The sequence below is a fragment of the Macaca nemestrina genome, chromosome 12 (assembly GCF_043159975.1).
Source record: "Macaca nemestrina isolate mMacNem1 chromosome 12, mMacNem.hap1, whole genome shotgun sequence".
Taxonomy (NCBI): Eukaryota; Metazoa; Chordata; class Mammalia; order Primates; family Cercopithecidae; genus Macaca; species Macaca nemestrina.
In genome coordinates this window covers 124,656,222-124,681,716 of record NC_092136.1, presented here as the reverse complement: position 1 = coordinate 124,681,716, position 25,495 = coordinate 124,656,222, and the positions used below count along the sequence as shown (strand labels likewise).

At 42.4% G+C, this 25,495-nt stretch overlaps 2 protein-coding genes across 30 annotated transcripts in view; one reads left to right on the top strand and one right to left on the bottom strand.

The window, feature by feature from the left end:
* LOC105476270 (PBX/knotted 1 homeobox 2) overlaps positions 1-9,285 on the bottom strand; it is a 330,030-nt gene extending 320,745 nt beyond the window's left edge. For 5 of the 7 annotated variants that reach the window (XM_071076010.1, XM_071076007.1, XM_011732035.3 and 2 more), the window contains exon 1: positions 9,112-9,261. The gene's annotated coding sequence lies outside the window, so the exon portion shown is untranslated. Of the gene's footprint in view, positions 1-1,245; positions 1,344-9,111 lie in introns of all 7 variants that reach the window. The other 2 variants (XM_071076013.1, XM_071076011.1) reach the window with 1 other exon arrangement.
* A 167-nt stretch (positions 9,286-9,452) lies between these two features.
* Positions 9,453-24,168, top strand: LOC105476262 (transmembrane protein 218). Of its 23 annotated transcripts, none has more exons than XM_071076026.1 (6): positions 9,462-9,591; positions 10,612-10,670; positions 18,388-18,463; positions 18,869-19,065; positions 19,887-19,989; positions 23,445-24,168. In XM_071076026.1, the coding sequence occupies exons 4-6, from the start codon at positions 18,956-18,958 to the stop codon at positions 23,577-23,579; spliced, it is 348 nt and encodes a 115-aa protein (XP_070932127.1). In that variant the 5' UTR covers positions 9,462-9,591; positions 10,612-10,670; positions 18,388-18,463; positions 18,869-18,955; the 3' UTR covers positions 23,580-24,168. The 23 variants fall into 23 exon arrangements, with proteins under 23 accessions (XP_011730334.1, XP_011730329.1, XP_024646816.1 ...); XM_071076027.1 differs by having other exon boundaries at positions 9,478-9,639; XM_024791050.2 differs by lacking the exon at positions 9,462-9,591 and adding an exon at positions 17,640-17,705 and having other exon boundaries at positions 10,655-10,670; positions 18,835-19,065.
* Positions 24,169-25,495: the final 1,327 nt, after the last annotated feature.

Below are 25,495 nucleotides of genomic sequence, written 5' to 3'. Positions count from 1 at the left end.
CACGCCACTCAGTATTGTGCCTGGAACCTTTTCCCGCTCACTCACTTTGGCTAATCTGCATTCATCCAGAGAGGCTGTGTCACCTTAGAAATGTCACCTTGGAAGCCATCCCCAAGCCCTCTAGTTTCCTCCTGTGTACCTAGGAAGCACCCTCAATTTGCTACCTCTTGGTTTTTGTTGTTTGCGTCACACAGTGGAATGTGAACAATGTGAAGAAAGGGGCTGTGTCTTATCTCCCTATCCCCCATTTCTAGAATCTGCCTGATGGATGGGAGAATGCTCAGCTTTTGAAGTGAATTGCATCAGGCCTTTATTCCTTAGGTCAAAACATGACCAAGGGGTCACGCAGAATCTGGAGTCTACCCAGTGGGCAATGACCTTCAGAAATAGAGGGTGTGGGAAATCTTGACCAGTTGAAGGCATGGCGATCCCTCTCAACCATGTACCACCTAAAGGACTGCACACTGGGCTTCCTTATTTCTTTAGGGGCTTTGGCTTCATTCTCTTCATTGCTCAAGTCTCCTGCCCTTTGTCACTCCCCTCCTTTCTTCTCCCTGTCCCCTGCCTACATGTTGGCTAATGCCCCCTGACTGTCTCAACCTGGGGGCTTCACTGGCTATGTAATCAAAGCAGTGAGTCCATGTATCATCACTTATTAATTTAAATCACATCTACTGCCTTCAAGGCCTCTGAGTTTTTGTAGCAAACTCATAATGTCAATATTTTCCATTGAGAATTGTTTGGCATGGTGCCACAGAGGTTAGCAAAGCAGGGTTCTGGGGCAGAAAGTCCCAGAACTGAAATCTTCAAGGCTTCTTCTCCTCCTTATGGACAGTGTCCCCCAGCGCCCCCCCCCCCCACCAAAAAAAGAAAAGAAAGGAAAAAAAGTGGAATATTTGTGAGACTACACTCCCAAGCTGGGCCAAACCTAGGAATTTGTGAGCTTCTTAGAATATTCTATTCCTAATCCTGATTTATCTCTTAGATTTCCATCCCAATTATTTGGTTTTTCAGTCCTAGAATACAGCACTGATCTGTAAAAAAGCTTTTCAGTTTGAGCAACTGAGAGCTCAAATAAGATTCGTCCCCATATTTTAAAATCTCTCAGTTCTGAGTCTGGCCATGTCCTCTTACTCAGAGCTCAAGAACAGTGGTCACACTGCTCACAGCTTCAGCTTGACCTTGTTCTGAAATACCTTTCTGTCAGAAAGAACAGATAGAAAGTGGTCATTGCTGTGAACCCACCTGAACGGGAATATTTTCCAGCTGCACAGTGAACTTCAAACTTCATAATGAAGTGCGGGCTCAGCCTTGTCATGTGCTGTAACGATGCCTCAAGACATCTGCTGATACAGAAACCCCGTAGTTCTTCTAAGACTCTTACACTTTCCCATAAAGTATCATGAGTTTTCTAACCCCCGCGACCAAATGTTTCTCTGTAGGCTCCAGCCGAGTTTGCAATATAGATCCTCCTAGCTGTTGCCTGGTATTTTGCCTCTCAAGCACAGGTAATCTCCTTTGCAAGAGCTGAAGGGATCAGAACTCACAGAATCCTCCTCTGGCCAGTCAGTTGATATCTGCTCCCTAGAAAAGATGCCCAGATGGCAAACACAGCGGCTGGGCAGGGCCAATGGGGACAGATTCTCTCTTTTGATGTTTGATGGCTTTATATCCTCCTCCTCTTCTATAGAACAAAGGGACATTAACCCCAGATTATCATCACCCTTGGCACTCTCCAGGAAAGGATGTCATTTTACAGATAAGAGAAATCCTGCCCGCCCTGCAGAGAAGAACTGAAATGAGCCTTCCCATTCCACATACTGGGGAGGAATCATCCAAGGGTTTGGTATTACGGGAATTAGGCCCCCCTGACCATAGACTGCATTCACTGTTATTGGGCTTTACATTTTCTTTTTGGTTTTTGGTAAGTCAGATCTTGTCACACCATTGCTCAAAACTCCTTCAACTTCCCATCTTACTCAGAAGAAAGTCCAAGCTCCCTCAGTGGCCCACAAGGCCCTCTATGGAGATCCTCCCTGAACTTTGCAGTTCTTGGAGTACACCCAGTGCCTGCCTGTCTCAGGGCCTCTTATGCCTGCTCGACCTTTAGCTATTCCCCAAACAGCTGCCAGCTCACTCACTTCCTTCAGGTCACTGCTAAGATGTCACCTTATCAGAGAAGTCTGCCTTGACCACCTTATATAAAATGGTGCCCTCCTACCCTACATGCCCCTTCATCACTCTTCATTCCTTTTCCTCACTTTGCTTCTTCACAGCACTGAAAACCAGCAGATAGCTGATACATTTATTTGTTGATTATCTGGCTTCTCCCACCAGAATATAAGTTCCATGAGAGGAGGACTTGGTTTTGTTCATTCTTTCTCCCCATTATCCAGAACAGTTCAAAGCACACAGTAACAATCAATAAATATTTGTCAAATGAATGGACACACAATGAATGAAGGGCCCTCCTCTTATGCATCCATACTAACGCACATACTGTTACTTGCCTGGTGCCTGGCCAAGAAATATGGCCCACTGCCCTCCATTATGCTGTCAGGGAAACAGAGGACTTAAAATTGAACCTAAAATTCACATAAAGTAGCTACTCTCCCATTTACCAGAACTCCAGCTTTTCAAATGATGCCCAGCATAGAGTTCAACTCCCTCTCTGTCCATCAGTCTTTTCCTACTCTTCAGCTTAAGAAACAGACCTTAGGGCCGGGTGCAGTGGCTCATGCCTGTAATCCCAGCAGTTTGGGAGGCCAAGGTGGGGGATCACCTGAGGTCAGGAGTTCGAAACCAGCCTGGCCAACTTGTTGAGATCCTGTCTCTACTAAAAATTCAAAAATTAGCCAGGCATGGTGGTACATGCCTGTAATCCCAGCTACTTGGGAGGCTGAGGTAGGAGAATGTCTTGAACCCGGGAGGCAAAGGTTGCAGTGAGCTGAGATCACACCACTGCACTCCAGCCTGGACGACACAGCAAGACTCCACCTCAAAAAAAAAAAAAAAAAAAAAAAAAAGAAAGAAAAAAGAAAGAAAAGAAAAGAGAAAAAAAGAAATAGACCTTAGAACTCTTTCTCAGAGTGAGACACCTTCCCAGCTACCCAATAAGCCAAATGAACCCAATCCTGTGGCCACTGAGTGCCCTAAAACATGTAATTCAGCACTTCATAATGTTAAGGCAAACCAAGCTCCTTATCTGAAACAGCCCTTTCAGAGAATAGACAAAATATCTGGCATTCAGTTTTTGAGCCAAAAGGTTGAATTTTCTCTGAAAACAATTCTGTTTTGTAAGAACTGGCAAATAATTCAGAAATTAAAAGGCTGTTACTTGTCTCATCCATCTCTGAGTCCCACCAAAGAGAGAATCCTCCCCCTTCTCCAACACCAGAGCGGGGCAAAGGCTTTTCAGAAAGTACAATACTGCATTAAAACTGAAGGAAGCTTTCCAGGTTTGCTTTCCGTTCTATTGTCTTATTCTGTCAGCTCCCACATCTCAAAAAATCCAGGCTTAATAATTTACAGCGGAAAGACATTTAATAAATAAGCGGCAAGATTGGAGCTGTCAGCTCCGCACAATGCGGTTGTTTGCATCTTCCTGCTTGGCATCAGCTCCTGCTCTCCCGCTTGCTTCAATGAAACAATCCCATTTGCTATTTTCATAAAATTAGTTCCTCTGCAGTTTCTATGAATCAGAACCTTCTTTGGAAAGAATTATACTGAGATTTCATCACCATCTGAGTTCAATCATTCTGTGAATTTGATGAATTTTTATCATCTCTATAAGTGGCAGAAAAGGTAAGACTTGGGTGGGCTGATGTAACTGGGCAGAGAGCTCTCCCCTCACATTGGGTGAGGTCTGACAGTCCTGGGAACCTGGATGGATCTCCACCACCACACATCTGGGCGGCTTTCTCCTCAAAATACATCTCCTTTACATCTATAGTTCCAAATCTTATTAGGGTCATGGACTCTTTTACAAATCTTATGTGACCTATGAATACTCTCCCTGGAAAAGCCCATATATGCCCATGTACACTACACACAAAATTTAGGACGCTCCCTCTCCTCTCCATATATATGGCCCATCATGGATTCCAACGTCAAAGCTAGGTGCCCTCTTTTTTTCTAACCATCCTCACTTCCTTTAAGAACTTTAGGCTGGAATAGAAATTCAGTCACCTCCAAAATCCTTTGTAGAAGGAGAAAGAGAAAACATTTTTTTTAAAGAGAGAAGGAGCATAAAAGTGAGAAAGTTTCTTTATGATGGCCATATACTTTCTGAGAAGTAAGAAAAATGGAAAACAGAAGGCAGTTCAAATGAGCTGAAATAAATAATGAAGGCCCAAGGATTCATAAATTGATGCATGCTGCACTGCAGTTGTGTAAATAAGACATGAGATCAAAACTTGGAAAAATTTTGATGAATTCTCCTTGCTTCCAGCCTATCTAACACCTATCCCATCATAAAATAAACTCTACAGGAGGAAAGACGCAGTCTGGACGAAAAAACCCAGGACCAGGGGAACTGGGGTTCTAGTATTAATACCACCTCCATCTACTGACTATGCGATTTTAAGCAAGAGGTAGCATAGCTCTATCAATGTGAGATCTTTAAATTAACACTAAATGATTTCCAAAGTTTGTTTCAATTCCAACAGTTTATCAGACATGATTCATTAGGAATCTCTAAGGTAGTAAGAATTAAAACCTTTACTTAAAGGGCCTAATAGTGAATATTTTAGGCTATGGGCCATATAGTCTTTGTGGTAACTACTCAATTCTGCTGTTATAAAGCAAAAGGAGACACAAACAACACATAAACAAATGAGTATGCCTGGGTTCCAGTCCAATTTTACTTATGGAAATCAAAATTTAAATTTGATATCATTTTCATATATCACAAAGCGCTTTTCTTCTTTTGTTTTTTTTCAAGCATTTAAAAATGTAGATATCATTCTTAGCTTGCAGGTTGTACAAGCTAAGAGTAAGCCCACAGGCCATATAGTTTCCCAATCCTTGATCTATAACATCAGATGAATACTGTGATCCTGAAAATCAAGGTGGTAATTCTGGGTGGCCTTGGAAGGTCAGTAATTTGCCTTCAACTACTTACAATAGCCATTGAGGACATTTTTGTTTACTTGGTTTCTCAATTAGCAAAATTAGTAGTTTTTGAGCCTCAGCCAATAACCAACAATTACTTTAGTTTTTGCTACATTTTCAGACCTGTAGAAATGCTAACATAATCACACAAGAAATTGTGTACAAAAAATTCAGGGCTCACTGGCAGAAAAAGTTTTGATACCTATAAAATGAGCAAGAAAACTTTACATCTTCTCTTGAAATCATTCCATGCCCTTGCTAACGCTAGTGGCCTCTTTGTACTCTTACCCTCTGCTAGGCAGCATAACGAGTGATTGTACACATTTGAGGAGGAAATGAAACACTGGCTTTTGTCATTATTGCTTTGATATTTTTGTTTAGGAGAGAACAAAATAAGTTAAGAACATGGCTTGCATTCATATATGCCATCTATGTGCATTCTACAAGTATAGTATGAAGAATACATACACAGTAGAGATGTGGAGCAATGTGTAGTGGTGCTGTATAACATGGCATGGGGAAGACTTTTTTTTTCTTTGAGATGGAGTCTCACTCTGTTGCCCAGGCTAGAGTGCAGTGGCACCATCTTGGCTCACTGCAACCTCCGCTTCTTGGGTTCAAGAGATTCTCCTGCCTTGGCCTCCCCAGTAGCTGGGAATACAGGTGTGCACCACCACGCCTGGCTAATTTTTGTATTTTTAGTAGAGATGGGGTTTCACCATGTTGGCCAGGCTACTCTCAAACTTCTGACCTCTGGTGATCCACCTGCCTTGGCCTCCCAAAGTGCTGGGATTACAGGCATGAGCCACCATGCCCATCCAGGGAAGACAATTTTTTAAAAGAGAAAAATTAGATAATCAAATAACCAGTCTTTTTTAGAGTGAGGGACACAGTTTTGATTCTGAGACAGCAAAGATGAAACACTAAGATGACAGCACTTCTTTCAATCTCATTGAGAGGGTATGATATCATTTAATTAGAAAACTATTAATAACACCCCTCTCCTAGTTAAGGGGTGCAATTGGGAAGTACTTGGGAGGCGGGTCCCCTCTTAAGAGAGAGAAAACCTAATAATGTTATATCCATTCAGGAAACTGTAAAAAGCTTTGGAGTATCTCCTCATTCATGTCCATTCTTCTATTTATTTATTTATTTTTGTCATCCAACGACTTCTGAACTTTTTCTTGGCTTCCTGCTCCCCAAAGGGTACCCTGCTTCTGCTGGCTCAGTGCCTCAGAACTTTGGTGTTTTTAGTCTCAGACACCACTTTGCCATCCACTATCCTGGACAGTCTTTTGGATGGTTTGCATAGAGTTGCTGCTGTCCAGGGCATCACTACAACTGAAGTCCTCCCCATCTTCCAGCAGGCAGCAGTAGGTGGCAATCTCAGCCTCCAGCTTGACCTTGATGTTCAGCAGGGCCTCATACTTCTGGGCCTGGCATTGCCCCTCTGCCTGGGCCTGTGCCAGCTCTGAATCCAGGTGCAGCAGGGCCCCACTAAGCTGCTCCATATGCATGGCATAGCAGGCCTCCACCTCCCTCAGGCTGTTCTCCAAGCTGGCCTTCAGATTTCTCGTTGAGTCTAGGTTTATCTCTAAGGACTGAACTATACAGCTCAGCTCCATGAATGTCATCTCAGCAGCTCCTATTTTGGTGGACTGCGTGGTGACCACTGTGGTGTGCTCCTCAGTCTTCTGGGACCAGTACTTGTCCAGCTCTTCTCAGTTCTTCTGAGCCAGCTCATCATACTGGGCCAGGAGGTCTGCATGATCTTGCTGAGGTCCTGAGATTGGGGGGCATTTACCTCCGTGGTCAACCCAGAGCTGGCAATCAGGGCTTGTAGACCTTTTACTTCCTTCTCTTGGTTCTTTTTCATGAAGAGTAGCTCCTCCTTGAGAGCCTCCATCTCTGTCTCCAGCAGTAGCCGACTGACATTGGTGTCATCAATGACCTTGTGGAGCCCATGGACGTTGCTCTCCACAGACTGGCACATGGCCAGCTCTGTCTTATACTTGACTCTAAAGTCATCAGCAGCAAGACGGGCATTGTCAATCTGCAGAACAACATAAGCACTGTCCACAGAATTTCAAAGATATGAGCCCTCAAGTCCTTGATTGTCATGTAGTAATGCCCCCAGACTCTGACCTGGGGTCTCTTCTTCTCCAAGTACTCTCAGATTGTGCTCACCAGCCTCTGACTTTTAGTCACCAGAGTCCTCACTCTGTCCAGGTAGGAAGGCCAGGCAGTCATTCAGGCCTTGCATGGTATCCTTCTCATTTTGGATGTCCCCCATTCCTTCCAGACCCCTGGCCATCCCTGCAGCCAGGCCTCCAGACCCCCAGCCACCCCAGAAGCTTATGGAGAAGGACACTGAGGTTCGGGAGCCCAAGCCCCTGAGGCCTGCATAGACTTTGGCTGCGCTGCTGATGGACCAGACAATATGGCTGTGTGGCTGGATGGAGTGCAGGGACTGGTAGTTGGTGGAGGTGGTAAAGCAAATGGTGAAGCTCATGCTACCTAAGGAGAAAAGCCATATGACAGGACTCAAGTTCTGTTGAGCCAAGCCCATTTTTAATTTATAGCTTAACTGAAGCCAGTATGAACATTAGAAGTGTAAGAAAGTTAACTTTTCCAATCTCAAACTTTGAACTTTTGACCACTTTCCTCCAAAATATTAAGGTCTCAGAGTCAGTTCTGACCAACTAGTCTACACATTACTTTCCATCATTTGTCTCCATATTATTCTCCAGATACTCAGTGCTCATTCTTGCCTTGGCCTCTTTGCTCAAACTACTCTCTCTCCCTGGATTCTGTTCCACCTTTCCTGTTCCTACTCATATGCTATGACCCAGCATTAGTTCTAGCTCTATGATAAAGACATACATGCTAATTCCAGCCATAACAAAATATCCCCCAAATAATACAAGGGAAGAAGTGCTCTGGAAACTACAAAATGATCTGCAAATATGAAGTATTATTGTATTTTGGAGAAATTAATTGTACAATAGGGTTGGCCCATTGTTATATCTTGTTTTAAAGTGTTTCCTAGTTGTTTCATGTGTTGTTGACCTAACATTACAAAACCACAGGCTATTAAGACAGGAGTCACATCTCATTTCCGGTATATCTTCACAGTTCCTGACAGAACATAGCTGCAGTCAACACTCAATTCCAGTGAAATGAATTCATCAAAATAATGGATTTCTTAGCCACAGAGCTTCTCACTGGGCCAAGTAATGTTAAGTTGCTAAACACACAACAAATCATTGGTTATGTTATATGACTGCAAATGAAGCCTTGAAAGTAGAATAAATTTGAGACGTGCAGTTGATGAAATTCAAGCATCTTCTTCTTTTTGGTTCATAAAGCTGTGATTCAGGAGAATTCCTTCAATCAGAGATGCAGTGCTCTAAGATTGAATAGTTTGCTTCATGGTATTTCTGAATTTTGTTTAGGGTCAAAGGTTCAAACGGTGCAACTCTCCAATTTGGTATTGATTGTTGTTTTCCCTTCTTGATTCAGTGGTGGAGCACGTAGCCTGTCTGTCCTACTTCCTTTGGTTGTCCTGATTGATGCATCTTTTGGTCTAACAGGCCATAGCCTCAAAGCAAAGTCATGGCAAGCTTTAGTTGGCAGTAAGGTAACAGCAGTCTGCCAATAGCGTGGGCCAACTCCAGTTCCAGCAGCCTGGCGGCAGAGGGTTTACTTGATGGACCCAGGGCCGCTTCCCCAGTCTGTCCCGTGGGTAGAATGATCCTTGCCTTAGTCTGCTTCGCAAGGCTAATGGAAGAATTAAATGCCAAATAAAATAAGGCGAGATAAAGATAAATGAAGCGTGCTGTTATTATAACTGGTACTTCGTCCTCAGTTCCCTCCAGGAGGGTTGTTGGGGCACCTAATGACCGGGCCTAAGCTGACTTGTCCCCCACATCTTGCGCCCCACTCGAGCCAGTGGGTTGGGGAGTGAGATGTTCATCAGACCCCAGAAAACGCACTTACGTCTAGACAACTGTGCAGCTCTCCGGAGTTTGAGATCTGAGCCTCCCAGCCCCGCCGCTTCGCTGCCTGGATGCGCAATCTCTATGGTGACAGCGAGTGGGCCGGAAGAAGCCTCTCTCTTCCGCCCAACAACCCGCCCTCGGGCTAGACTGACCAATGGCCCAACGAGTTACGGAGAGATTATGTGATTGACATGGGGGGGTGTGGCGTGCAGCTCGGACCGCTGCTACCCAACGGAACTGAGGTCGGGCCAAGGGCCGACAGGCACCGACCAATCGGAGGGCGTAACAAAGGGTGACGAGCCAACCCACCGCGCTCGGCGTTGCCGGGAGCCGCGCTAGGCGTAAGCTAATAAGGAAGAAGTTGGGCGTTGAGAGAGCGACGCTGATTAGTGAATGTTAAATCACCTGAATGAAAGCCCACTTGTGATTCGCCCTAAGTAAACAGCCCGGTGGGCTGGAACCGGCCGGAATCTGAGGTGTGAGTACTGCCTGGGTGGACAGTGGGATCCAGGTGAGGCGGGCAGAGGTGAGGAAAGCAGGGCGGCTGCGGAGAAGGGAGAAAAGTGGCGGGTCGGGCTGAGGTGGTTGGAAGAAGGCGTGGGCGGACGGCGGTGCACGGACCTCACAGACCGCCCTTACCGCTGATCTGGCCCCAAGGCCCGGCTAATAAATACTTAATGTGAGGCAGAGAAGGAAGGGCTGTTCTGTGTTTCATACTCTTAAGAAAAGGAAGTGTCAGTGCCTGATTCAGATCTCTTATGATCAAGACCTTAATCCCTCTCCAGCTACTGGGAGGTGGCCAGGTGAACATTCTGAAGACGAGACATGGGGGGTATCGTTTTCCTGTCGCCAGTTTGAATCTGCAACAGAGTTGGGGAGAAGCTTAGAGTTCCAGTAGAGTGTTCCCAGGCTGCAGTGCTGTGAGATGCAGAGAGCGGAGAGACCGAGGCTCTGCAGCCGTTCCAACCCACAACACCGTCCAGGAGAGAGATGCAAGGACGAGACCTAGGTTTACTGATCCTCCTTTTCTATCAACGTGTTAAGAGCAGATGCTACATCGGTGGCATTTTGGGAGCTTGGCAACTGATTTTTTTCCCAGGCTTGCATTTTATCTCATTACAAAGGTAGAGGCGTTATTCTAATATTTTAAAATTCAAAAGATAGTGAAGTATTTAAAGTAGATACATAAAAGTGTGAAAGTAACCGCCCAGTTATTTTTGAAGGGTTGGAAAACAGCTATAAAGCAAAGTGGAAAGAACTGTTCCAGAAGAGCACTTCACTCCTGTAACCCACTGTTTTCTGTTGCTTTCAAGGGCTTGAGTCAGTGTGAAAATCGGGGGATGGGTGAGATATCTCCCACCAGCAGCAGCACTTAGGCCACATTACCCTCTGAGGAATCCACATTTGTCTTAGGTAGTAAGTCATCTTATAGTGGCCGTTAGTATTCTCACTCATGATGATAAGCCTGGTGATGAGTACTGTGTTTTTAATCCATTAGGTTACCTGTGCAGGGATCAGTCAATTTATTCCTATTTTCTCTGACAGCTGGATGAAAGGGTATGTAGAAACAATCGTTAAATGAACACACACATCTAAAAGGTTTTGAACAAACTCTTTCCAGAGAAAAACCTCACAGCATTGAGCACAGAAGGAAAACATTGGCCTTGTAGTTGCTCTTGTCAGCTGCTGAACGGTTCAAATTTAAATTATTTTTTTCCACTCCAATCTACCTGCTTTAAATGCCACAGATATTAAGTAAATGGACTTACCCTTGAAATCAGGTTGGCCAAGCCATCACTTCTCAAAGAAGGTTTACTGATGGCGTGAACAGTAAATAAAAACACTTCCGTTTTAATATTTTATTGTATTGTACTCAATAACAATAATTTAGCCATTCTAATATGGGAAATTATCACAGATATTATCACATTGAAATAAGATGAAAATGACTAGATGTTCTCTCTTCCCCTATAGCAGCACTCTATACTATACCCAGCTCTTCTTTTCTATGCTTTGTAAGAAAATGTATAGTTTGCTTATAAAATTGTGAGCTCCATTCTTAAAAGAGCTTGGGAATATTTATCTTATTTACTTTAAAGCCATACCATATGTAAACCAATGTCTCATGAACTCTTAAGCTACTAAGGGGGATTGAAGGGCAACATTTCTAATGGTGCCAGCCAGCTTCAACTACCATTTGCCCTCTATTCTAACTGTTAAGAGTTGATCCAAGTCTTCTAGGTTATTTGTGTAATATCCAGAATAGCACAAATTAAATTTAAATAGTTGTTTTCTTAAGGGCAGTACCATCAGGTCAGACAACTAAGCTAGAAACTTGTGTCATTTCTAACACCTTCTCCCTTGACACAGCTAAGACTGGAGTTCAGACTCTCATCTCTTATCTGGAGAATTGCGTTTCTTAACTGATCACCCAATTCATATGCATTCTGCTGCCCATTACCTTTTTAAAAATTAAAAATTATCACAAAAAATTTAAAAACAGAAAATAGTACATTGGGTAGTATAATATCTATGTTTCACCAATCAGATTAATAAATATTAACATTTTGGCACACCCGTTCAAGTTTTTTATTTTAAAGAAATAAAACATCACAGATTTAGTTCAGATCCCTTTTATTTCCACTCCCAACACCATTCCCTTTCCTTCCTCCCTCTCCAGAGGCAGTCTTTTGAAATTGTCATACATCATTTATGCCCATGTTTTTATACTTTTGCCGTATATATGTACGTCAGAAACAATACATATTACTGCTTAAATTGTATTTAATTTAAAAAATACAAGTAGTATCATACTGTGGGTTCCATTTTGCAACTTGTTTTTGTCACTCAACATTGTTTTTTTGATATATTCACATCAATACATACAGATCAATTTCATTTTAAATATTCATTATGAATATATAATATTGTATCTGTTCCCTGATTGATAGACATTTAAATTTTTTCCTGATGTTTTGCTATTGTAAACAAAGCTGCAATAAACACCTTGTACATGTCTCTTTATGCAAGAACTTTCTAGAACAGTGGTTCCCCAAAGAGATGTTGCTGCCTGTTTTAGGGTGTTTTGGAATTTGTGAAGATGTATTTTGTTACTCTTTGATTGGAGGCACTACTGGGGTTTACAGATCAGGAATGAGGGATACTGGATGTTCTGTAATGTATGGGACAGTCCTCACAACGAAGAATTGTCCTGTATCCTGTGCAACTTTTGAGTATCCCACAAGATACTCATTTATAATTATCTGAGTCTAGAGCCGAACTCCAGTTTTTGTATAAACATAATGTATTTTTTGGCACAGTTTAATATAGTAAAATTTCCAGGAATGCAGCTCTAATGTAAATCAGAGGAAAATTATACTTATTTGTGGTTTGGAACTTTAACAAGAGTTGTTCATCACTCTAGCAAATCACATAACTGAAGGCAGCACAGCTCGTGGTATTTGAGTTGCCAGAACAACACACCTGCATAGTCTGCATTTGAAGCTTTTGCGTTTGTGGTGATTCTAAGTTTAGGTGCAAGCATCTGACTACTGTACTTCATTACGTATTCTAGTGTAGTCAGCCTGAACATTTGTATATTTAAACATATGCTATTTCATTACAAATTACTTTCCATTTAAAATCGACTTCTGTATATCATACAGAGATCTAGTTTTATTATTTTCCTATTGGAGAATCATTTGTCCCAGCACTATCTATGAAGTTCTTTACCCACTGAATCATAAAGCCAGCTCTGTGCTTATAGGAAGTTCTCACAAATGCACGGATCTGTTTCTGGGTTCTTGATTTTATACCACTGGGCCATGTGTCTTTGTGCCACTATCACACTGTTTTAATTACTTTGGTTTTTTAATGTGTCTTGCGGCAGTTGGTAACAAGAAAGGCAAGTTGCCATCCTAGTTCTCAAAATTGTTTTGGCTATTCTTGGGTTTTTGCTCTTCCATATGAATTTAGGATCTGTTTTCAAATTCCACAAAAAATTGTTTTTAGACGTTGGTTAGAATTGCATTGAATTTATAGGTTAAGGAAAATTGAGATTTTTTAATTGAACCATCCCATCCAGGAACACAGGTTATTTCTCTGTTCAGGTCTGCTTTATTTCTCTACCCAGGTCTTTACTGTTCAGGTCTGCTTTATTTCTCTAATCAGGTCTCTCTCTTTTTTTTTTTTGTCTTTGAATAAAGTTTTATAATTTTAGCTATACAAATCTTACTCATCTTTTGTTATAGTCATATTTATACAGATATACATATACATCTTTTGTTATAGTCATATTTATACAGATATACATATACATATCCACATCTTTTTGTTATGAAAGTTTCAAATATATTCAGATGTATAGAAAATTCCAGGATAGCAAACATCTACATACTCATCACCCAGCTTCAACAACTAGCTCATGACCAGTCGTGTTTTATGCCAGCCCCTTCACCTCCTCTCACTCAGATAATAGAAAGCTCCCAGAAACCCTTTTCTGTTATCTGTAATGTGCTACATGTGTGTATGCATATATCTTTATCATACTCTTTTAACAACATAATAATAGCATATTTTTCAATAATGTTTTTTCACTGAAAATACAAACAGTAATTTCCTAATACTATCAATTATCTGGATATTCTTCAGATTTCCCCAATCATTTCATAAAAGGTTTTTGCAATGCTTTGTTTGAATCAGGACCAAATAAGGGTCCGTATACTACACTTGGCTGACACATCTCTTGATATTCTTTCTGTAAAGTAAACATTTTAGTGAAGGGTAATACACATACAGAAAAGTATATAAATCCTAAGTGCATGGTTAGATACAACATCACCGTATGAATAAAGCCAGGTGACCAAAACCCAGATCAAGAAACAGAATTTTGTCAGCATCTCATTGAACCCCCTACAGTCACTATGTTTCACAAGCCAACCAAACCCCTGACCTCTAGCGCCTAAAATTAGTTTGACCTGTTTTTGAACATTATATAAATGGAATCATATACTATGAACTCTTTAGCCTCTAGCTTTTTTTTCATTCAATATTTGTGAAATTCATCCACATTGTTGAGTATAGTTATAGTGTGTTCTTTCTCATTGCTTTATACTATTCTCATTGCTTTATACTACATAATGCTTTATATACTGTATGAATGAATAGATTGTAGAGTACTATATCCACTCTATTGGTAGATATTTGGATTGTTTAATGTTTTAGCTATTTCAGGTAGGGCTGCAATCTTTGTTTTGAACTTAGGTGTGCATTTCTGTTGGGAATACATCTAAGAATAGAAGAGCTGGATGTAGGGTGCATTTATATTTAGCTTTATTAGATACTTCCAATAGTCTCCAAAGCAGTGGTTAACAAATTACGGCCCTTGCCAGCCGTATATGAAGGTTCCAGTTACTCCACATCTTTGTCAACACTTGGTGTTGTCTGTTGTTTCATGTTAGCCATTCTGGTGGGTGTATGAAGCTACTGAATTTGGTTTTCATTTGCAATTTCCGGATGACTAATGAAGTTGAGCACCTTTTTACATATTTATTCTCATTCAGGTATCCTCTTTCTCAAGTGTTTATTCTTTTTTATCTGCTTGATCTATCAGTTTCTGAGACATATTTAAAATCTCTCACTAAATTAGTGGTTTTATCCATTTATTATAGTACTTCTGTCAGTTTTGGCTTTATATGTTTGGAGGTTTTGTTGTTAGGTTCACATTTGTTTCAAGTTGTATCTTTTTACTGAATTGTTCCTTTTGTGACTGTTCTTATTATTTTTCAGAGCTTTACATCTATTTTGCTTGGTACTAATATTACTTCAGTAGCTTTTATTTTGTTTCGCTTGTTTTTTTTTCAACTGTGGCTTAAAACAAAAACAAAAAAACATAAAATTTCCTGTCTTAACCATTTTTAAGAGTACAGATCAGCAGTGTTAAGTATATTCACGGTGTTGTGAAACAGAGCTCCAGAACGTTTTCATCTTGCAAAACTGAAACTCTATACTCATTGATGATCTCCCTATTCCCTCCTTCCCTGGTTTTTGTCTTGTTAATATTTGCTTTGCATGTCTTTCTCAATCTCTTTATTTTCAGCCTCTCATTATACTTTCTGTAGAACTTTTGTACACAGCTATTTTTAAAAAGAAAAATCTAAGAGAATTTCTTTTAGTAGCCAAATATAATGTTTCCTTGTACTACGATTACTGCTGTATTTGGGCTCATTTTTACAATCTTATTTTGTATTTTCCATTTTCCTTGCTTATTCTTTGTTCTGCCACCTACCTCACTACCACTGACCCTTGCCCCACTTTCTGTTTTCTTTACTTTTTTTTCACTTTACTAGTATAGAAGCTATTTTTTCTATTTCTGTTGCTTGCTGTTTACCTATGTTTTTTTAAACTTGTGTACTTAGCTTAAAAAACATATACCTCCTCCAAAACAAAATAACTGTAGAATGCTTTAACTTTGAACTATCCTTTTCCATCTACCAAATAACTGTTGAGTAATATTTAGTTCTTTCTGACTTTTAACCCCTCAAAAATTGTCATTATTACAGAACTCTTTACTGTCAATATTTCTTAGTATTTTTCTCACCAATCTTCCTACATCTCATACCTCCTTTCTTGGTTCATTTTCCTTCTTGCTGAAATATGTCTCTGAGTAGCTCTTCCACTGAGGATCCATGAGAGATGAACTACATTTCACCCTTTGTATGTCTGAAAACATCTTTATTTTACACTTACTCTTGAGGGAGTCTTACATGCCAGCCTGTGGGTTTAGTTTTGTCTCTGCTGGGATCCAGTGGGTTCTCACTTTTAGTCTAGTTTTCATGTTAATCTTTCTATTTGGGATTCCCGTATCACACTGATAGTATTGAATCTCACACATGGATATGATGTGGGGTGGGGAATCAGATTTCTCTTGGGCTGTTGTTTTTTGACCTGTGGCCTGAAGCACTCAGCCAGCTTTCCTCCAGCTAAGTCAGTAGCAAATTTTTTAGACCCTATTTTAAGAGCTGGTCAGCCCTGTGAGGGCCCAGCTTTCTGCCTTGTTCCCATTGCGAGTTCTTTGCCATCGTGGGCTTGAGACCTTATCTGCCTTGAAGAGAATCACCCTGAAGGTCTGTATCAGGCAACAGTACCCCCATAGACTTTTAGGCTCAGCTCAGGCCTTGAGTTACATTTTTTTTATAGCACTTAATGATTTTTCTTTATTGTTTTCAAGCTCTGCTGTGTACTAAATTCTTCTTGTTCCATTTTACTGAATATTTCTGTGTTTGCTGTTGTATGAGGCACTTCCCTTGTTAACTTCCGTCCAGCATATTGACCAGAGGTTACAGTCATCTTTCTAAAACTCCGTATGATCCTTTCACTCCCTCACCTGATGTTTGTGGACTTGTTAGCACTGTGTCATTTATTCCTCCCACAGATACTTGTCGTGTATAATCTCTGTGCTAAGAACTGGGGTTACCACAGTGAGAAAGATACCAGGTCTCTGCCTTCGTGGAGTTTACTATTCTAGTTGGAGAGACAGAAAATAAACTTGTAAACAAATAAATGAAAATATTAACTAGTTCTGTGAAAAGTGCTCTGAAGGAAATAGAGTGATGGAGAGTCAGTGTTTGAGGGTTACTTTAGAGAAGACACTCAGGGAACACCTCACTGAGGAGTGACATTTAAGCAGAAATCAGAAGGCTGAGGAAAGCCAGTCCTACAAATAGTAGCAGGCGTGCTTCGGGTTGAGAGTTAGTTCCAGGCATTGGAAACAGCAAGTACAAAGACCCAGAGATGGGGAAACCCTGGGCGTGTTAGAGTGACTGAGATGGTGCCCATGTGGCCCTAATGGGGGCAGACTGCTCCCCAGAGAAGTTAGGCATGCAGGTGGGCCCCAGGTCCCATCTCCCCTCACTCTGATTCTTTCTTAAACGTGCCTGTGCGGAGTACTTCCTTTGTAAAGCCCCTCTCACTATTGCCGTTCCCACTGCACTTCGCTTTTACCATCACTCAGAATGTAATATGGACACTTGTTTTCAGGACAGTGTTCTCCAATAGACCTTGAGCTTCTGTCAGAAGATACCTTATTCACCTTTGGCATCCCCAGCTTATAGCGCAGTGCTTTACATGGCAGGCACATCATAAATGTTGATTCAATAAATGTATTTTTTTAGCAGTTCATACTTAGACCCTCCTTTCCCATAACTTTATAACTTCTCATAGCTAATGTTTTCGTGGTATTTAAGCCATGAGGGTAAAGAAAACCAGCAACCTTGAGGAGTGTGTTTGCTTAAGACTTGTCTCCGATGCTGAAAAGGAAAGCCAGGGGAGGCAGTGCGGTGTGCTGTTCCTCTGCTGTGAGTCGAATGGTGCTCCCCAAAAATATATGTCTACATCCTCACCCCTGGAATCTGTGACTGTGACCTCGTTTGACAAAAGGGTCTTTGCAGATTTAATTAAGTTAAGCATCTCAAGATAATACTAGATTATTTCTACAGACCCTAAATCCAATGACAAGTACCCTTACAGGAGACAGAAAAGGTGAAGACAGACACAGCAGAATGCCATGGGAAGATGGAGGCAGAGACTGGTGTTGTGAGTTAAAAGCCAATGAACGGTACCTGGAGCTACCAGAAGTTGGAAGAGGCAGGGAAGGATTCTCCCCTAGAGCAGCCATCCCCAATCTTTTTGGCACCAGGGACTGGTTCCATGGAAGACAGTTTTTCCACAGGCGGATGCAGGGCGATGGTTTCAGGATGAAACTGTTCCACCTCAGATCTTCAGGCATTAGATTCTCCTAAGGAACCTGCAACCTAGATGCTTCGCACATGAAGTTCACAATAGGGTTCGTCCTCCTATGAGAACCTAATGCCACCACTGATATGACAGGAGGCGAAGCTTAGGCAGTAATGCTGGCTTGCCTGCTGCTCACCTCCTGCTGTGCAGCCCAGTTCCTAAAAGGCCATGGACCAGTGCCAGTCCATGGCCCAGGGGTTGGGGACCCCTGCCCTAGAGCCTTTGGAGGGAGTACAGCCCTGCTGACACCTTTATTTTGGATTGCTGGCCTCTAGAACTGTGAGAAAACAAATTTCTACTTTGAGCCGCTAATTAGGAAACTAAGAGGTACCCCATCGCGCTTATATTTCACCCATCTGTAACATGGCTATAGTCATACTTTTCTCAGAAGCTTCACGCTGGGATTGAATGAGATATGTTTGCATGGCACTTAGCACACATAAATGTTCAAAAATAGTGATGGCTGTTCCTCTTGTTTAAGGACTGAGAGTTTTCGTCCTCTTGAATAAGAACTCGACAATAGACTGAGAACTTACTGTCTTGTGATCGATTGCCTGGTGAGTCAAAGCTCACACCTGAGAGCTTCAACTTCTGCTTTGGCCCTGGAGTTCCTTCCCATGCCCCGGTGTCTTCTAACAGTTCTTAGGGTTTTGTATCAAGAGAGGGTTCCGTTTTCTCCCGTGGGCTGGGGGAAGAGGTCAAAGTAGAACTCAGGTACCGAATTTGAAGGGAAACCCTCAGAAAGACCTTCTGAGTGCAGAGCAGAAAACACGCCTCTCGGTCCCCGCCAAAGAGAAAGGCTTTGGCTTCTACATTTCCAGTTTCCATTAAGGGACTCTGGGCCTGGACATTTCTGAAAATTAATGACCTGTACTGAGTAATCCTCCTAACACACTGATCATCAGAAAATTCCCTGTACTGAGTTTAGGCTTTCTGTATTTGTCTGAATGCCTTCGTGGGAGTGTGTGGCAGGAAGGCGGCGCTGGAGCACAGAGGACACTTGATCGTGCGGCGCGCAGGGCGGGGGGCCGCCGCTGCCTCCCCGCGGGATGGCTGGCACTGTGCTGGGAGTCGGTGCCGGCGTGTTCATCTTAGCCCTGCTGTGGGTGTCAGTGCTGCTGCTGTGTGTGCTGCTGTCCAGGGCCTCCGGGGCGGCGAGGTAAGGCATTCTTTCCAGCTGGGAGTCCCAGGTAAAGCAATTAGAGGCAAAATCGCTGATGCTCATTAAACATTTAGAATTTAAGAGATCAGTTTTGTAATTACTGGCAGTTTGAATGAGTAGCATTTTAACCTCTTTTTATAAGCACGAACTGTGTTATTTATGCTTGGAAGCCGAAATGGGAGAAGGAAGTGGTGTTCTTGAGTTCTAACTGTGGCAGGAAATTCTGCTTTCACTGCTGATTGAATTTCTGGAGGTCGCACGTGTGTGTGTTTATGAATTGTTCAGATTTATGGCAGAGGCTTGGTCCGGTCCCCGAGGCTCTAGCCCTGGACCCAGGAAAACTAAAGCAACATGTGATGAGTTGGGCCTGCTTGCTATATCACGCGTTGCCTTCAGAACAGGGTTAGGCCATAAACCGACTCTGAAAAAACTGTAGAGTTGCACCAAGATAGTGTTAGTATGAAGCAGAGAGTTGTAGAATTTTCTGAAGTATTCTGTTCTAAAAACAACAGAAGTGGAGGTGGAGAGGGGATGCTTTGGTTTTTCTCGATTATGACTTTGGGCAGAAGTAAAAATAAAAACTACCCATTTCCGTTCCTAGGAATTGGGAATTACCAAGAATAAACGGGAATGCACCTAGCTGGTGCCTGTCTAGGAGGAAGGACTTTGGGATGAAGAGGTTATTGACAGCAGGTCTCTGGACATTGTTAAGGGACTGAAACATAGAATATTGGCTCCAAGGAAGAGTCTTTCCAGACCTAACTGATCAGAGAAAAAACTGTAAACAGTGCTTTTAATATATGTCTTTTTGACCCCAGGTTCTCTGTCATTTTTTTATTCTTCGGTGCTGTGATCATCACGTCAGTTCTGTTGCTTTTCCCACGAGCTGGTGAATTCCCAGCCCCGGAGGTGGAAGTTAAGGTAAAGCTGTTGGTTTTGTTTTGCCTCCTGAGCTGTAACTCTTGTTTCTCTTCATCTGTGTGTCCATCCTGCCCTCGATGTTCTCTGACACCGGGTTTCCCAAGATGTCAGAATTGTAAAGTTCAACCAATGGTAGGGAACGTTCAGAGAGAGTTTTAAGTTTCCCTGCCCCTTCACTCAGGAAAATAATCTTACTCTGAATTCCACCTCTAAGCCCACCAGGCAGTTATTTGCCTGATTTGGTCTCATCTCCAGTTTGCATCAAGTTGAAAACAGCCTGTGGGAAAGCCACATCGTACCATGCGGACAGAAAAAAAAAGAAAATGAAATAAGGATAGTCACAGGCCTGCGCCCGAGGTGGAAGGGTTCCCATTCCTGGCAGCCTGGGCTCCTAACCACAGATCCTGGACTGAAACTGATGTGGTGCCCTGAGGGTGCTGAGGACATGCTTCTCCAACTGCATGTGCTAGAATCTTCCCAACGGTCTTCTGGGAGTTCTTTGGTCCTCATGCCTGGGACCATACCTGCCAGCACCCACGTCTTTAACTGGATTTTTATCATCTCTCTCAGAGTCCTTCTCTGGAGTTCTTTACCATGGCATTGCCATGCCTGGCTGGTCTCAGACCCATGGGATCTTGACAATGGCATTGACCTCTTCTGTCCCACTACTCCTTCTCACAGCTTTCCTCTTAACCTTCATTTTGATGTTTTAAGTGATAGGCATGAAAATAGCTAAAATTCTTTAAGGGATTTCTGTGTGCCAGGTCCTGTGCCAAACACTTTGTTTGCATTGTCTCATTTAAACCTCAGGACAGCCCTAAGTAGTATGACATAGGTACCATTATTATCCCCATTTTGTAGGTAAGAACACTGAGTCTGTCAGAGGTTAAGGTAACTTGCCCAAGGCCACATAGCAAGAGGCAGAACAAGGATTCAAGCTGAGGTCCGTCTTCAAAATCTTCATCGTTGAGAACTTAACAGAATATCCAGGGCAGTCCCAGAGAGCTCATGGGTTAGCATTTTGACACTAGACAACAACAGTATACAAGAATATACGTGTAACTTTTGAACTAAAATTGACACTCTAGGATTAACTATGGCAAGAGGAAGGAAATTAAACTCCAAGGGAAATAGTACTTACCACACGCAATTAAGGAATTATTTCCATTGATGCCAGTTTGTTGTCAGTATTTGGAAAATACTCTGGAGGTCTGAGTACCACGTGTGTGAGCCGGGGCAAATTCCCACCTATCTTTTTTTTTTTTTTTTGAGAGAGAGTCTCGCTCTGTCAGCCAGGCTGGAATGCAGTGGCACGATCTCAGCACACTGCAACCTCCGTCTCCTGGGCTCAAGCAATTCTCCTGCCTCAGCCTCCTGAGTAGCTGTGATTATAGGCATGTGCCACCACACCCAGCTAATTTTTTTATTTTTAGTAGAGATAGGGTTTCACCATGTTGGCCAGGCTGGTCTCGAACTGACCTCAGATCACTCAGCCTCAGCCTCCCAAAGTGCTGGGATTACAGATGTGAGCCACTGAATCCGGTCGCTTTCCTTGTCTTTTAAGGGGGAGAGTGATATAGGCTGCCACATTTTTGGATGCTGCAGATATAAACATTGGGAGAAGGGCACAGAGCAAACACATTTTTGAAATCAATCCCTCTATTCTCTGTCATATGAGTTTCAGACCCAGGAGGCAACAATGGGGTTTGAGCAAAATACTTTTGTCAGCATGGCCGACAGAATTGGAGTTCTAATTTTCAGGTTTTGAGAGCTGGCCTTTGCAGCAGCCTGGCTCAATGCGGTATCAATAATACATGGCCTGGGCCTTCTGCACCCAGGGCCTGCTAATTGGCTAATTAAAAAGTGAAACGTGTCGAACGAGCAAACATGTGGCCCGCAAGAGACTTGTTCAGTACCGGAGCCAAGGTCAAAGTTATGTTAAAGCTGTTTTATCAAACTGACCTTTGTTGTAAGTTGACTGTTGGGGTAATCTCTGGAGCAGCTGAGGTGTCTTTGGATCTCGGTGATCCCACCAGGGCTTGGGTCTGAGAGGTGCTTTGCGTATGGCCGCTGTGTTAGTTTTCTATCGCTGCTGTAACAAATCGTGTGAACTAATGGCTCACAACACAGATGTATTATCTTACAGTTCTGTAGGTTAGAGTCCAAAATCAGTCTCATTGGGCTAAAACCAAGGGGTTGGCAGGGCAGCATTCCTTTCTGGAGGTTCTATTGGATAATCCACTTCCTTATCCTTTCCAGCTTCTAGAGGCTGCTCGTATTTCTTGGCTGACAGCCCCCTTGCTCTATCTTCAGAGCCAGTGACATCACACCTCACTGACGCTTCCATCCTCACCTCTCTTGCTCTGACCCTCTCTTCCACCTCCCTATTCAACTTAGAAGAATCCTTGTGATTACATTGGGTCCACCTGGATTGGATAATCCAGGTTATTCCCACCTTTTTTAAGGGCAACTGATTGGCAATCTTAATTCTCCTTTAACATATAATCTAACTTATTCACAATTTCTGGGGATTAGGATGTGGATATCTTTGGGCCGTTATTCTGTCTACCATAATTGCCTTTCAGGTGTTTTGGATTCTCTCCTAGGTACTGGGATTTCAAACCTGTGAAGTCAGTCAGCCACTTGGTTGGTGGTGTTGCTCCATTAGGTCTGTAGATTAAATTGCTTTTTCCTGCTCAAATTTAAGCACCACCATTTGGATCTGGGGAGAGTGGAGCTCTGGAAGGGGACAGTGAACAAGTGGGTAGCGCCAACACCAATTACAGGGTTTTGTCAGCAAAGACCAACATCTTTGGGGCCTCAAGTGTAAGGCCAGGCAGCCCATTGTCTGCTTTGGGGCAAGTTACCTATCCTCTTAGTGTTTTAGTATCTCAGGTAAATTACCATTTTCCCTGCCCTGTGGCAAGGGACTCTCCCGCTGACAGCTTTAAAGTTAAGTCACCTTTCATTTTGAAAATGAACCCTCCTGAAATGGCAATGGATTGATGATTTTGGGGGTTGGGTCTTAGATACATGGGAGTTTATTATACTATTGCATTTTTATGTATGTTTAAAATTCTCTGTAATAAAATGTGTTTTAGCAACAACAAAAATGTGCCTTTCTAGGACCCAGCAAAAGCTTCTCATTAACTCTTTCAGATAATGGATTTCAGAATATAAAATAATTCATCCAGGGACTTCAAAGTGTCTACCAACCTCCTAAATTGAGCCATTTGTTCCCTGTACCTCATTGATCCCTTCTTGACCTGTGTCTTCTGCTCAGGGAGTTGAGGAAAAGATTCTTTTTTCTCCACGTACAGAGGAGACTCAGGGCAGGATGTTACTGGAAGTTACACTCATGAACTAACTCTTGGCCCACTCATCACAGAGTTCAGATTAACCCAGCCAGGGTGCCTAACTGGTAGTAATTTCATTTTGATGTTTTCTTTCTCCAGATTGTGGATGACTTTTTCATTGGCCGCTATGTCCTGCTGGCTTTTCTTAGCGCCATCTTCCTTGGAAGCCTCTTCTTGGTTTTAATCCATCATGTTCTGGAGCCCATCTATGCCAAACCACTGCGCTCCTACTGACCACTCTTCGCGAAAACGAAAACCTGTTCTCTCCTTCATTGTGATGACATCAATGAGCAGAAAGACACTATTCAGAGCCTTGACAGCCCTTCTGCCGTAAGACTGGAGGAGTGTCCGTCCATCACGAAGACAAATCTCCTGAGTCCTGGCTTCCAGAAACAGGATTGCCAAATTGTCCCTGTGGGGCTAGATTCTTACCAGCTTAAGAAGGATATTGCTATCTTCTTAGTACCCGGACCTTAGGATTTCCAACTGTTTTGAAAGGGAAATAGTAACAGTGATCTGCTTAGAGTGGATTTTCACTCAAGTCCTTAGTGAGTGGATTTTGGGGAAAGGAGCACATGGGCTTCTGGTTCTTTTTGATAATATATAAAATTCTTCATTATGAAGTTGCGGTCGTTTGCAAAGGAGAGGCATTCAAATTCGAAAGGTTATTTTAATGTGATAATTTGGAAGACTTACTCAAATGTTGGTCATTGACCACTCTGTGCATGTATTTCTGCAGAGCTCTATAAAGGCAATGAGTGTCACTTCCCTCTGCTCTAATAAAGCAATAAATAATAGCTAAAGGGCTGACTTTCACTTTGAACTCTTGACCATGGCTTTTTGAATCAAGTATCTTTAGGTTTCCTTGGGATTAGAGAAAAGGTATGGAAATATTGTCTTTTGTTGTTGTTGTTGTTGTTGTTGTTGTTTGGTCTTGCCATGTATCTAGGTTTTTTTCTTCTGTGATGTAGTGGGCTCTGTGTGCCTTATTTAATTACCATGAGTCCATTTTGGGGTGTCTTCTGTTTTCATCTTTGTAGCCCTTTCTCTAAAGCTAGTGAGGAAGGTATATTCTCAACATTAGATATAACTTTATATTTATCTCATCTCTGAGACCAAATGAAATTTGCATTAAATGGAGGGGCTCTGGTCAGGTTCCACTTTGGAAGTCTGATCCTGACTTCCCAGAGCCATTTGAAAAAGAGTCTTCTGGCTTAAAATTAAGAACCAAGAAAACAAGTTGGAAAGATCACTGATGGAGTACGTGCTCTATGCCAGTGGCACACTAATTCCTTTGAGGTTTAATTTATTTAATTTTTACAACAGTCTCATTTTTATCATCCCCACTTTAAAGTAGAAAAACCGGAAGCTTAAAGAGATCAACTGACTTGCCCAAGCTTCACCTGACAGCCAGTGTGCAAACCCAGGTGTGGCAGGCCCCAGGGCTTGTCTCGGAAAGAAAACACACGAGGCTTTGTGGAACTCTGAGAGCTTGAGGTAGGTTAAGGCCACTGTTCCTTCACTTTCTTTCCTCAGTCCTGTTTTCAGGGTAGAGAAGGTACCCAGTCCTGCCACCCCAGAGGCAACTAAGCTCTAAATTCCAAGAAGAAAGAACAGGTAACCATTGAGAGTCATGGGCTGGTGAGGGGCAGGTATAGTTATCCCTACATCGAACCATTTCCTTTATCCTACTTAGTTTGTAAAAACTTTGCAGATAAGGCTTTGTACAGAAAACTTCAAAGGGAATAGTTTCCTAATCTGGCCTAGGGCACACAGGTAAGAAAAGAAGAAACATCCTCTAAGCAGGTTGAGGGAGAGAAAAAAGAATGCGTAAGTCTTGAGGGAAGTGAGACAAGCTGGGATCCTCATGCTATTGTGTTACTCTGTGAGTCTCCCTGTAGCCCAAGTGGAAGCTTGGCTCCTAACAAACACAAGCTGCCAATTGTTGCCTTCTTCTGAGAGCCTTGCTAAAAAAGTAACTCTGGGAAAACTCTTATAGGTTCCTGACCATGAATCCACCTTTTTTATTCCCCCCAAAAGTTACTCAACTATTAGATCAATGGATAATAACTGTGAGGTTTTGGGTGACTATCTAGATGGAGGAAAGTATATTAAGGTTGGAAACTAAATTCTATCCTTAATACTACTGT